The 13,693-nt window shown below is 52.4% G+C and overlaps 1 protein-coding gene across 43 annotated transcripts in view; it reads left to right on the forward strand.

Annotated features, from left to right (window-relative positions):
- Window positions 1-6,856: 6,856 nt before the first annotated feature.
- The window catches only part of Obscn (obscurin, cytoskeletal calmodulin and titin-interacting RhoGEF), a 146,239-nt gene continuing 139,402 nt past the window's right edge, over window positions 6,857-13,693 (forward strand). For all 43 annotated transcript variants that reach the window (XM_075992403.1, XM_075992406.1, XM_075992405.1 and 40 more), the window contains exons 1-6: window positions 6,857-7,029; window positions 9,627-10,629; window positions 11,002-11,271; window positions 11,753-12,013; window positions 12,356-12,664; window positions 12,966-13,232. In XM_075992403.1, coding sequence (XP_075848518.1) covers window positions 9,648-10,629; window positions 11,002-11,271; window positions 11,753-12,013; window positions 12,356-12,664; window positions 12,966-13,232 — 2,089 coding nt within the window. In that variant the 5' untranslated portion in view covers window positions 6,857-7,029; window positions 9,627-9,647. The remainder of the gene's footprint in view (window positions 7,030-9,626; window positions 10,630-11,001; window positions 11,272-11,752; window positions 12,014-12,355; window positions 12,665-12,965; window positions 13,233-13,693) is intronic.

Below are 13,693 nucleotides of genomic sequence, written 5' to 3' on the forward strand. Positions count from 1 at the left end.
ATAGAATGGGGGCAGGGTTCTGTTCTTATCTCCACAGGAAAACACTCATCTTTGAAAAATTCAAGGGACCCTGGATGTTTGGATACTGACAGATGGAAAAGTACCTGCCCGATAGGAAATATCAAGAAAACTGAATGGGTTGTGTAAGTAATATTAAACCATATTTCTAAATTTATAAAGCTGGTTTTGAAGTTGGACTCTGGCTCAGTCCCTCTCCAATTCCAAGCCTGTTAGTAAGAGAAAAACCCAGAGTTTCTGGAGTTTCTGTCTCATGTCAAGAGCCATGATGTGGGACAGAAAGAAATATGAGTTTAGAAAACATCTTTGCTTTTCTTCATATCTATCATACTTTTCATTGAATATATCTATCATGTCTTTCATTGAATATATATATATATATATGTCTATATGATTAATGCTTAAGTTTTTCATAATGAACAATGAGTTTTTCCTGAAGTGACATTTGAAGTTTCCAGGAAGAAGATGGGGCCCCATAACAACAACTCCACCTGGTTGATATGACGTCATGATACTGATAGCGCTACAACAAGACCTGCTTTGGATACCAGCTGCACAAGACAGTTCCAACTTGGTTAGCTGAAATGGTGCACATCTTATACAACATTTTGGCCAGACCTGCACAAAATACTCAGAGACTATTGGCAATTTTAAAAGACATTGATCTTGAAATTTAACCATCATTTTACTTTCACAGGATCCCCCAGAAAGAACGTCGCCCCCATGACAGCTGGAAGTAATTCTAGAGGACGACGTCCCCTCTCCCAGTAAAGTTTGCCCTTGGGTTTAGGGACATCATTTAGGGGTTGATTATAATTAGTATACGATTGAGGGTTGGGGGAGGAATTTTATAAGCTCAGGGATCATTTTGAAAAAAAAAAAAAAAGAGGGATGATGGGATAATAGATTTGTAATTGTGAGTTACTGTTGTTAGACAAATATATTGATATAGATTCTTGTATATTGATACAAAGTTAAATTGTATTGACTATTGTATGCATTCATGTTTCTACCTCTGTTTAAAACATTTTTATGTATTGACATATATTGTATTGTATATATTTACCATATTGCTGTGTACATTTCTACCTCTGATTAAGATACTTATATAATGTTTGTGTATTGATATATATTTACCTACTGCAATGTATATTTGTACATTGTTTATATTTGGAGGTCATTGTCCTCATTTGTTTCACAGTTGTTTATTGTCTTAATCTTTAAGTTAGATAGATATTGAGAATTATATAGACTAATAGTCATCTAAGTTTGTCATTTATAATTAGACTAATCAGATTCTTTAGATATATAGAGATTATACTCAGTATAGATAGATAGTCTTCAACTTCTTCAAAGAGCTGTAGAAAATGGCCTTTAATCTAACTCAGAGTTTTGTGGTAGTGAGACACAATTGCTCCTGGCAACACCACTCTATTCCCGAGAGAATGTTGAGCACCAAAGACACTCCACCTGGAGCCTTTCCTTTTGGCAGAACTGGCCTTGGGGCAAAGAAATGCCTATACCTCAACCACTGACAAAGATACAGAGCGTGCATCAATGGATAAAACAGGGCTGTCTTATCCTGCCAAGACAGGGTAAGATAGTTTTGAAAAGTTGCTTGCCTTTGAAAATGGTGTGTCAGTTATGTTAGGCCTTAGCCAAAGTTGGTTGCTTCAACGCTGCTAATGTGACTTTGGGTGATTGCCTAGGTAGCTAGTTGTCTCTGTGATTTGTTGCATGTTTTGGAAGTTGTTTTACTGAACTTCCTAATTAACCAGGTAACATTATTTCCCTTCTCAGATCTTCGATGGGGTTGAAGACTATATAGATGTAGTTACTTTTCTCTCATGACTTGGCCAAGTTATTTATTATACAAGACCTAAGCTAGTTAGAATAGGATATTTGTACTTATTGTATATAATTTCATAGTAGGTTTAGAACTCTCTTATTTAAACAGAAGGGGGAGGTGTTACGGGAGGTCCTCCCACTCCTCCAGCCTATCGCCGCTGAGATACCAGCCCCTTGGGGTGTGGTCTCTCTCCCTTTAAAAAAGCGGCCACTTCCCTCTCCTCGCTCTCTTCACTTCCTGCTCCGCCAGTGACTTGACTTCCTTCCTGGTTACGCAGAGGGCTGACAGTGATCTGTAAGTTTTTTCCCCTTTAAATAAATATCACCCTATTAATCATAATCCCAAGTTGGTGTGGCATTGTTTGTGACTTACGCCTTCGTTTGGCGCCCAACGTTTGGTTTTAGAACCTCTCCCAGCTCGCAGCCGCGAGTTCGGCTTGGCGGCCGGAAGTTCGGCTTGGCGGCCGCAAGTTCGGCTTGGCGGGCGCTTGTTCGGCTTGGCGGGAGCCCTTGCTTCCTCAGCTGCTGCCTGTAGGCAGGAAGGCACCGTTCCTTGGGAACATATGCTAAGAGCCTGATCCGGAAGGGCACTGGAAGGTGAGTGTGTGACTGTGGGCCTTGCTTCCTACGTTGGGAACATGTATTTGCCAGATGCCTGACATCCATGAGGCAGCCAAGCCCTGGAGATGCTTCCCAAATAAAGTACCCAGGATGGAATTAAACATGGGCTTCTCCAGAGTACACAGCTTATGCAGAGACACTCCATCCTCTCAACGCAATCATATTAGACGCACATGTAGGAAAGGGCTCCAGAATCCCTGGAGACCAAATTTTGTTGGTTTCTACCTAAATTTATTTTCTTAGACCCCAACGTCTTTTCTGAGGTGTAACTCATGAAGATCACGTGCCTTTTAGAAGTGAAATGGGATGATCTGGTGTGTGTGCACACTAGAGAAGAATTCGTGGCCAAGCTAATGAGCACAGTCATCACCGTTCCTCTCTGCACACATGTGAGGGCACTTCAGCTGGATCCTCGGGAACTGAAGGAGACACATGGTACAGTTTTGCTAACACGGACACGGGGCTGTGTAAGAGTCACAGAATGTGCTCATCCTTTATCTTTTGCACAGTTTGGTCTGTATCTCTTCTGGTTCTTAAAAGGTTAGAACTCTGTCCACCACTAGTCCAGCAGTGCCTATCCTGGGGATATAGCCAAACAAAAAGAAGTCAGCCTGAGAGGCCTCTACACTCCTGCGTGGGCTGCAGTGTGATCACAGCAGCCAAGGAATGGAAACAGCCCTGTGTTCATCAACTGATCAGTGAAAAACAAACAAAAAAACCAGTGTGTACTGTTGTCATTTGATATCCTTAGGGAATTTGCTCCAGGAGCTCTTCCCCAACCCCGCTGTTGCCAAAATCCACAAATGTTCAAGTCCTTAATTCAGAATGGCTTAGGGGTTGCAGAAGAAATTCCACATATCCTCCTTTCCTCTCTTGTTCCCTCCCTCACTCCCCCTTCTTCCTTTGGCTTTTTGACACAGGGTCTTACATCACAGCCTGGGCTAGCCTCACACCCAGTCCTGCTTCAGCTTTCTAGTGCTGGGGCGATATAGCTTTGTGTCAATGGTATCCAGCTGCTCCCCTGTATTTAGTTTATCTCTAGCTATCTGGGAATGCCCAACAGAATGTAAAAGCTGTGCAAATAGCTGTCTGTTTTGCTTGGAAATTAGTGACAAGAATAGTTCATATCTGTTCAAGACAGACAATTCTTTGTTTTGGTTTGCTTTTGAGACAGTATCATTGGCTGTCCTGGAATTCACTATGTAGCCCAGGCTAGCCTCAAATTCATAGCGATCCAACTGCCTTTGCCTCTGTGGGCTGAGATTAAAGGTGCGTACCATCACTGCGAGTTTTTTTAAGAATATTTTCTGAGTGTGTCTGAATCTGAGTATAACAAATCCAAATATTAAATAAGGATTAAACGTACCCACAGAGTGGAGCGCCGTTCTACCTAATGCAAAATTCCATTATTATCAAGAGCATGGATGGAAGAGGATACAGAGTGACAGGTGCCAGATTTCTCACTCAAATGTAGAGTAATAAAATAGATAGAAATCCCAGAGAGGCAGAGTAACTGCTAGGGTCTGGCAAAGGGGCAATACGGAGAGTTGCTGGGGGAGGATGAATTTGGGTTTTGCATGTGTTTTTCAGACTCAGCATTAGTGTGACTGTCCTCGCTGGGGTAGAGAAGTGGCCAGGCTCCTGACTAGACAGAAGCACAAATGCACACACAGACAGAGAGGTGACCCACATCCTGAGGACACGGGTACAAGCCACTCCAAGTGCTAGCTCCCAGGCAGGAAAGGGGAAGGGCAGTTCCTCTTTCAAACAGACTGTCCAGAAGGGGAGCTTTGAGGAGCCAGTGTTGGAGAAGGGCAGCTGTGAAGGGGAGAGGTTACAGAAAGAGGAGCACAGAGTGGGGGGACACGGTCAGAGAGGAGGAGGAGCTGTAGAACAGGAGGCGTCCAGGCCTTGTAGAAACCTGGATTGATTCACTTTGGGCTGTGACAGCTTGGCAATGGACCTGTTTGTCTCCAGCCTCTGTCTCATAGTGTGTACGACCGGCCGTTTTCCTTTAACACGTCTCAGCTGCGAAAATCCCTGGACGTGCATTCCTGTGGGAACCGGTGTCTCTCCGTGGGTCTGGAGTCAAAAGAATCCGCTTCTCTATTCTATCCCATGATGATGAGAGAGGCTCAGGAAACAATTGTTTTGCCAAAGGATGCAAGCAAGAAATGGGGCAGATCCTGGGCTGAGCACTGAGTCCTGTGGACTTTGATGGGTGGGAGATGCACAGGAACCACTGCAGCTTCAGGAAGTTTTGGTGCAAGCATCACTCAGACCCAGGTGGGAGGCAGAAAACCCAGCCAGAATGGTACTTCATGGATGAGCCAGTGATGTAAGGGTGAAGACCAACAGAACCTAGGGCCAACCCTGGAGTTAGGAGGAGCTGGGCCTGGTACCATGTACTTGAAATACCAGCACTCAGGAGACTGAGGCAGGAGGATCATGAGTGAGTTTAAGGCCAACCCAGGCTACGAAACAAAACCCTGAACTGTATCACTCAAGCAAAAGAAGATCCCACTTTGCCAGCAGGCCCTGGAGTAGTCAGGGAGCTCGATAGTTTCCTGTGTCTTTCCACACATGCCCTGGGTGGGCGTGAGGCATGCATGCCTCCGCATAAGCTGATGTCTCCATACCCAGCACACACGTGAACTGACAGCTGCGCAGACATTTACACTCACACACCACACACTCACACCCATAAGAGCCCATGTGCGTGCATCAGCCATAGCTTTTCAGGGTCTTGCTCCTGGACCTGGTGTCTTCCATTTCTCTTTCCTCATGGAGATGAAATTCGAATGCTAAAGCCCCTCCCCTGTGGCACTCGTGTTAGGGGTGGGGCTTTTGGGGGTCTGGAAGCCATGAAAAGGGAAACTTGTGAGAAGAATGAATGTAACTACACAGGAACCCCGAGAGTCCTCTTGCCCTCTCTGTCAGGTGAGGATTGGGGATACTATCAGAAGAGAACCCTTACCACAGGCTCGGAGTGCAGGCAAGGACACAGAACACTGGCCTTGGCTCCAGAATAGGGGCCAGAGTGGAGGGGTGAAGTAGCTCCCAGCCTGGGTCCCACAGAACTGGCAAGTGGGGGGGGCAGCTATAGAGTGTATGGGCCCCAGAAGACAAGCCTTGGCATTTCGCCTTGATTCCCCATGTCCTTAAATGGGGCTGGCAGGAAGAACTTATGCCTTCCTCAATACTGTCTCCTAAGGGTTCGGAAAGACCAAGGATCCCACCAGCTATCCCCAACCCTAGGCTGCCAGCTCATCTTCTTCCTGGGCAGAATCGACTCCAAGTTTGGGGGAATGGGCAGTCCTGCTTGGGACACGAAGCAGCAGGTACTGCCAAAGTCCACAGTGGAAGAATGAAGAGCCCCACCCGGGCATAAGGCAGTGCTCAGCTCAATCCCAGCTTCAGATCCCATGGCCCTGGCTAGCTTGGTTCTTATTAGGGTTTCACTCTCATTCAAGGCCACTACAGACCCAAGCCAGCCCGAAAATGGGGACCAAGGTTGCCTGGGTTCTAGGTGTGGACAGGGCAGAGTAGGTGAGTCAGGGTCCTGTGTATGGCTAATGGCCATCCCCTTACACTACTGGGTCCTAGATAGGCCGGGTGGGGAGGAAAGCAGACTGTCCTAGTCCTCTTGGGGTAAGTCTGATCCCTGATCCTTCTTAGGGCAGTCGTGGGTTTTCTTGGGTGCCCATGGGTTCCTTTAAAGTGCTTGGTGGGGGAGGGGAATTGGAGAAATGGCTCCGCAGCTAAGAAGAGCACTGCTGACTGCTCTTGCAGAGGACCCGGGTTCAATTCCCAGCACCCACATGGCAGCTCACAGCTGTCTGTTACTCCAAAATCCGACAAGCTCACACAGACAAACATGCTGGCAAAACACCAATGTGCACACAGTAAAAGGAAATAAACTACTCCTGGGTCTTTGGGTTGATTTGTGTCCCCTTGGGCCGATTTTAGACCCCTGTGTAGTCTGTGACCCCTTAAATGTTGACCTGGTTCTGTGTGGTGGGCCTGGGTCCCCTTCATGGTCAGTGTCAAGTTTTGTCCTCAGGACTGCTTACTGGACCCTCTTGACACCATTCTGGGACCCTATGCTCTGTCCCCCACCACACTCCAGGATGCTGGTCTGAGGAAAGCTAGACCAACTCCTTGCTGCCCACATCACAGTGGGAGGACACAGGCATCTTCCTGCCCCTGACCACCTGCCCTTTGCCTCCTTGGGACTGAGGGTGAAACTGAATCCTGGACTGTGACACCAGGGGCTATTTTGGAGTTAGGCTGGGCTGGGCTGACCAGAAATGGGGGTGGGGCAGGGGCGGGCCCAGCCTTCTTCAGCTGACAGCATTTGCCCGTCCTTTCGTCCCTGTCCAGTCTGAGGACCGGCTGGAGTGTGGGCTGCTGGGTGGGAACCACGTCGGCCTGGGCCCCAGGAAGGAGGCAAGACCCAGCAGCCCCTAACTCACCATCTGTGCCCCTTGCCTGGGCGCTGCCCCAACCCCTGGACGCTGCCCCCAGCCCAGGCACACACAGGTGAGGAGGCAGAGCTGCTTGGAGGGCCCACTCTTGCTCCTGGAGGTCAGATGGACTGAAGGTCATGGTGGTTTGTGGAACATGGGGATTTTAGGGGCTTGGTCAACCTGGGCCACTCCCTGAGATGACAGTGGGCTGAATGCCAGAGCTGGGTCCTTCTGTGACTCTGAGTTGAGACCTCAGAATGGGAAGGGACAATTTGCCCTCTGGGATTTGGGAGGGTTGGGACTGGTACTGTGCAACCACTGGCCGGGTTACCCCCAGTCTTCCTGCTGCCTGGGGGTCTGGTGGCCCTGCCCCCAGCTCTTCCGAGATGGATGCCCGCTGACAGCTGGGGCTATTTTGGGCCTGTTGGCTCAGTGGAGGGGACAGCCAGAGGGGCACTGACACCTGACTCCGGGAAAGAATTTCCCGGGGAGCGGGGGAAGCCACAGTCCCGGGGTCTAAGGTGAGGCTGAGCTCAGGGGCTGCCCTTGGAAATCCGCTCTAGAAGGGCACAGGGGCCACAGGCCTGCTGGTTCTGTTCTCAGAGTGCTGTAGAGAGAGGGCCGGCAAGGTGGAGTTCCAGGGAGGGGATAGCCTCTGCTTCTGGCCAGTGTCTGTGTGTCACCGCCCACTGGGTTCATCCAGAAAACTGGTCCCACTCTGCAAGAATCAAAGTAGCCAAGTTCTGTTAAAGTTGTGGAGGGTGTGGGTGGTGTGGCCAGTTGTATGAGCCAGTGGCAGGGGCTCCTGCAATCCACCCTGGGCAGTAGTGGGGTCCATGGCACCTGCTGGGTTGGAGAAGTCCTCTAGGGGTTGAGGAAGAGCTGACTTCGGAGGAGGAAGAGGCTTCTTTGAGAGGATGGGGCTGGTCACCTGGACAGTGCCCTGCTTAGCACACATGCCCAGAGCCTCTAGCCAAATCAGGCAAGAGGAGGGGCCTGTCAGGGATAGATTTCCTGAAGCTTCTGTTACAGTCTCGGTTTCTTCATCTGTAGGAAAGAAAAGAACAGATTCCCCAGTCTCGGGAGCCTCTCTCTGGCCTTAGACCTGCTTGTCAGGGTGGCTGAGTGGCTCTGAGGCTGTCATTCTGACCCCATGATAGTAGCCAGTGCCTTGTAACATAGTTGCGGAGGGAACCAGGCCTTGAGCAGACAAGGGGCACCATGTGTGGGGGGCTAGGAGAACTCCAATTACTCTTGCCCCTCCAGGGCCTGTGCACCTGCTGAGGCTGGGCCCAGCTCCCCTGAAACGTGTGTACCAGGCTGCTTGCATATGCTGGTTTATGTGTCCCAGGCTGGGTCACCCCAGGCCGTGTATAGGATGGTTGGTAGACTCAGAAGGTGCCCTGCCGTGCTCCCTGGGAACCTGTAGACTGAGTATGGAGGCCAGAAAGACCTCTGATGTCAGGCCCCTGATACTGATGTGAAGGCAGACCCTCCACGGAACAGATGCCAGAAGGCGGGTTCAGGGGCTGCTCACAGACCGCAGTAGGTGCTGCCCAATGGCTAATCCTAACCCTAAGAGATGAGGCCTGTTTGTGGGTGGGGGACAGAGGTGCTGACTGGACAGTGAGTCAGCAAACAGGCCAGTGCAGCTCAGTCCTAGTCCAGAGTCAGCCTCCTGGAAGAGGATTAGGGGGATTAGCTACCTGAATCACAGGACTGGAAACTGGAGGGTCGGGGGGAACATAAACCCATCCACTGGCCAGCCCCATAGCAGGCAGCCCAGGAAGCAGATGTAGAGGCGGTGGTGAAGGGGTGCTCATGTCTGCCAGGGGTGGAGGAGGTGAGCCTGTTGAGACAGCCCCGTGCCCACTGTTCTTACAGAAGACCCGGTGCAGGCAGATAGTCACTGATCTACTCACTGGATCAGAGGCTGGCTGGCAGGGGCCTCGATCGGGCAGAGGTCAATGTTATCTGGGTGCCGATGATTCCTAGGAGGGCTGAGGCATGCAATCTCATTCTTGCAGAGGGTCCAAGTTGGCAGGACCGTGCTAAGGACTGAGTAGTGTGACCCGGCCATCAGGCCTCAAGTTAAGCTAGGCCCAGCTGGGCCCCAGCTCTCGTAGAGAGAAGCTGTCTGTACTGACCCCAGACTATAGGGACCCTCTTGCTAGCCTTTGTAGCCATTGGCTGCACTTTCCCACACCCGCTCTTACCTGGGGCCAGGCTTTCTCTGAAGACATGAGGGCAGACAGGTGCTAGCGATTAGAGGGCCACCTGCAGCCCAGTGGGAGAGGGCACTTCCGTTAGGACGAGCTTCATTTCAGGATAAGTGAGGGTTCCTTTTCTTTCCCGCTGTTTGAAGAACATGTCCCCTTGGCAGTCAAGAGGACTTGCTGGTTTGGGTAGTGAGGCTGGAGTAGGGGGTAGACTGGAAGTACATCAGGTAATTGAAGATGCTAGACTTCCAAGTCACAAAAAGGGGCTAATCAGAACGGATGGATTTTGGAGCTACTAGGCTGGCTTGGGAGTGGAGGAGAAAATGAGGCTTACTGAGGAGGCAGCCCACTGAGTTTTCCTGCTAACCCTGGATAGGGAAGAGGGCCGAATGTGGCACAGGCAACTGGCTCATCTTAATAGCATCACAACCTTCATCTTTGCCCTTTGTAGACCCCCGGCCCTGTTGCTATCATGGACCACTCCTTCAGCGGAGCGCCCCGTTTCCTGACACGGCCAAAGGCTTTTGTGGTATCTGTGGGCAAGGATGCCACGCTGAGCTGCCAGATCGTGGGTAACCCCACGCCACATGTGAGCTGGGAGAAGGACCGGCAGCCAGTGGAGGCAGGAGCACGCTTCCGCCTGGCCCAGGACGGGGATGTATACCGCCTCACCATCTTGGATCTGGCACTCGGTGACAGTGGGCAGTATGTATGTCGCGCGAGGAACGCTATAGGGGAGGCCTTTGCAGCCGTAGGCCTGCGTGTAGACTCGGAGGGCACGTGCGCTGAGCAGGCGCCCCACTTTCTGCTGCGGCCCACCTCCATTCGCGTGCGCGAGGGCGCAGACGCTACCTTCAGATGTCGCGTGGGCGGCTCACCACAACCTGCCGTGAGCTGGTCCAAAGATGGGCGGCGCCTGGGACCACCCGATGCCCCCCATGTGCGCGTGGAAGATCACGGAGAGGCCAGCGCCCTTCGCATCCGGTCGGCGCGGCCTCGCGACGGTGGCACCTATGAAGTCCGAGCAGAGAACCCACTGGGTTCCGCCAGCGCTGCCGCCGCGCTCGTGGTGGACTCGGACGCCGAGGCTGCCGGACCACCAGGAACCTCCACCGCCTCGCTCCTGGCGCATCTGCAGCAGCGGCGCGAGGCCATGCGCGCAGAGGGCGTCCCTCCCTCCCCACCCGGCGCTGGCACACGCACCTGCACGGTGACCGAAGGCAAACACGCTCGCCTCAGTTGCTTTGTGACCGGCGAGCCCAAGCCCGAGACAGTGTGGAAGAAAGACGGGCAGCTGGTGACCGAGGGCCGGCGACACGTGGTGTATGAGGATGAGCAAGAGAACTTCGTCCTTAAGATTCTTTTCTGCAAGCAGTCGGACCGCGGCCTCTACACCTGCACAGCCTCCAACCTCGTGGGCCAGACCTACAGCTCTGTGCTGGTGGTCGTGCGAGGTGAGCAAACTGGCTTCTCCACACATGCGTAGGGGTGAGGCTCTTTCCAAAAGTTCGGCTAGGGTCGGGAGGCTGCATTCTGAGTGGGAGGTCTGGGCGACTCTGGTTCTTCAAAATGAACAGGCGAGGATGGTTCCTGGCGTGAACCACCGTAGGGAACCCAGTCACCATCCCTACATCCCTTCCTGCACAGCCCTACCTCACACCTCACCCTGCCGTTGTCTCTTCCGTGCTCCACTTTCCCCTTTTCTTACTCTCCACTCTATTTCTTCAACTTATCTTTCCGACCTTGCACCCTCTCCATTTTTGATCCCTTGGTCCGCCGTGTTACCCCCCTTTCCCCCAATAAACCCGTCGACCTCTCTCCCGCAGAACCGGCGGTGCCCTTTAAGAAGCGACTGCAGGACCTGGAGGTGAGAGAGAAAGAGTCTGCCACATTCCAGTGTGAGGTGGCGCTGCCGGCCACCGAGGCGGCGTGGTTCAAGGAGGAGACGCGGCTGTGGGCCAGCGCCAAGTACCGCATCGAGGAGGAGGGAACCGAACGCCGGCTGACCGTGCGCGACGTCTCTGCAGACGACGATGCGGTGTACATCTGTGAGACGACAGAGGGCAGCCGCACCGTGGCAGAGCTCTCGGTCCAAGGCAGGCGGGGAGAAACTGGGCGGCACTGGGCGGGACAGACAGGGAAGAGCGAGCAAGTGCGCAAGAAGTGAGTCAGTAGGTGGGGAGGTTCTAGGGCATAGAGGTGTGTAGTGACCTGGGGCTGGGGACAGATCAGATGAGGCTGGCAGCGGTCAGAGGGAGGCTAGGGTTAGGGTTAAGTCTGGTTCTGGAAAGACAAGGGACCAGAAGGTAGGATTGGGCAGAAGGTGTGTGTGCGTGTGTGTGTGTGTGTGTGTGTGTGTGTGTGAGAAAGAGATAGATAGATAGATAGATAGATAGATAGATAGATAGATAGATAGATAGATAGAGAGAGAGAGAGAAAGTGAAACAGGTGGGAAGATGGGGCAAGATGGGTAGAGAGATGAGATGGAAGTTACACTTTTATTAGGAGTGTGTGCAAAAGGAGTATGGGATACACAGGGAAGGGGCTCTTACCATCTTGGCCATCTTCCCACTCTAGGGAACTTGACCAGAAAGCTGCCTCGGAAGACTGTAGTGCGCACTGGAGACACAGCTATCTTCTGGGTGGAGCTAGATGTCCCAGAGGGTCCTGTCCGGTGGCTAAGGAACCAGGAGGAGATGGTGGCAGGGGGCCGGGTAGCCATCACCGCAGAAGGCACGTGCCACACACTGACCATCTTCCAGTGCACCTTGGAGGATATGGGTGAGGTGGCCTTTGTGGCTGGTGGCTGCCGAACGACCACCCAGTTCTGCGTATCAGGTAAGCGTTGGAAGAATGGTCTTTGGGTGGCCCTCCTGGCAGGGACACAGTTGCGCCCCATCCTCCCTCAGTGCTGCGGGCTCCCCTTGCTAGTGGAGGTCCGAGGGTGGCAGAGAATTGTGGTTGTGGGTCCTCTATTCTTGAGGAGGGGCCTTCCCACTGCAACTGTGTGACAGCCGGTCTGGAGAGGGGGCTTCTGAGCCCACTGATGGTGGGCGGTACCATCACTTCCAACAGAGCAGTGCCAGGGAAAGACTCAAGTTCTGACATTTTCTTTCTGAGTGACCCGAAGCGGGGGGGAGGGAGTTCTCAGTTGGTGAGCTCAACCTATCTTTCACACAGCTCCCAGGAGGCCTCCCCTGTACCCCCCTGCTGATCCTGTGGTAAAGGCCAAGACAGAGAGTTCTGTGACCCTCAGCTGGTCCCCACCACCCCGTGGGGAGCGCCCTGTCACCATTGATGGTTATGTGGTGGAGAAAAGGAAGCTTGGTGCTTATGCCTGGAGCCGGTGTCATGAAGCGGAATGGCTGGCCACAGCTGAGTTTACTGTCTCTGGTGTGGCTGAGGAGGGGGACTTCCAGTTCCGTGTGTCAGCCATCAATCACTTTGGCCAGAGTCCTTACCTTGAGTTTCCAGGGACGATCCACTTGGGTGAGTGAGACCATCCAGTAACATCACAGGGGGCTGCCACCTGCCCGTGAATTACCCGACCCCAAAGCATGATTCTGCCTACAGGGGAGGCAGGATGGTCATTTTAATGGAACTCTCAATGTGGGTTGGGGATGTTGAAGCCTCCCCATACAGGAGGGGGTATCCTAATACAGGACCCAGCAACTGCAGGGAGTCAGGCTTCAGCCACTCCATCTATGTGGGGGCAGGGCAGAGGAGGGAGAGCCAGAACCTGTGCTCTTATCCGTCTCCAACTCTTACCATGTTTCTACCCTCCCTACAGTTCCCGGGCTGGCAGTAAAGACACCTCTGAAAGCGGTGGAGGCAGTGGAGGGAGGTGAGGTCACCTTCTCTGTGGATCTCACGGTGGCCTCTGAGGGCGAGTGGTTCCTGGATGGGGAGCCCTTGAAAGCCAGCAGTGTATACGTGATCCGCTGTGACCGTACCCGGCATACGCTTACCATCAGAGAGGTGCCCGCCAGATTGCATGGGGCACAGCTGAAGTTTGTGGCTGATGGCATTGAAACCAGCATCCAGATGGTGGTCCGAGGTAGGCCCGAGTCCCTGAGTCCCGTTTTCTCTGCAGTGTGGTAGTAGGCAGGAGAGGTAGTCTCTTGGAGAAGATTTGTCTGAGGGCAATGTGATGAAGTGGGGCTTGAGGCTGCTCACCTCAGGCTGGCAGTTGAGGCTGGTGTGTGTGTGTGTTCGCATGCGCATGCATGCGTGTGTACGGGATGCCCCAGGGCTGGATGGCATCTCTGACTGCCTCTTTTCTCATTCTCTTGTCTGTCTATTCTTATGTCACCTCTCTGCCTGCCTGTTCCCTTCTCACCTCTGCCTCACTCCCCACACATCTGGCTTTCCACATGGTCTCCCTCTCTCTGCTCCCCCTTCCTCCTCTTCATACCCTCCCTCTCTTGCCTTTCACTAACTTGCTTTCCTTCCAATCCCCCCCTTTTCCTGAGTTTCTCTTTTCCCTTTAATCTCTCTTTCTCCATCCTCATATCCTCT

The sequence above is a fragment of the Microtus pennsylvanicus genome, chromosome 11 (assembly GCF_037038515.1).
Source record: "Microtus pennsylvanicus isolate mMicPen1 chromosome 11, mMicPen1.hap1, whole genome shotgun sequence".
NCBI classification, from domain to species: domain Eukaryota; kingdom Metazoa; phylum Chordata; class Mammalia; order Rodentia; family Cricetidae; genus Microtus; species Microtus pennsylvanicus.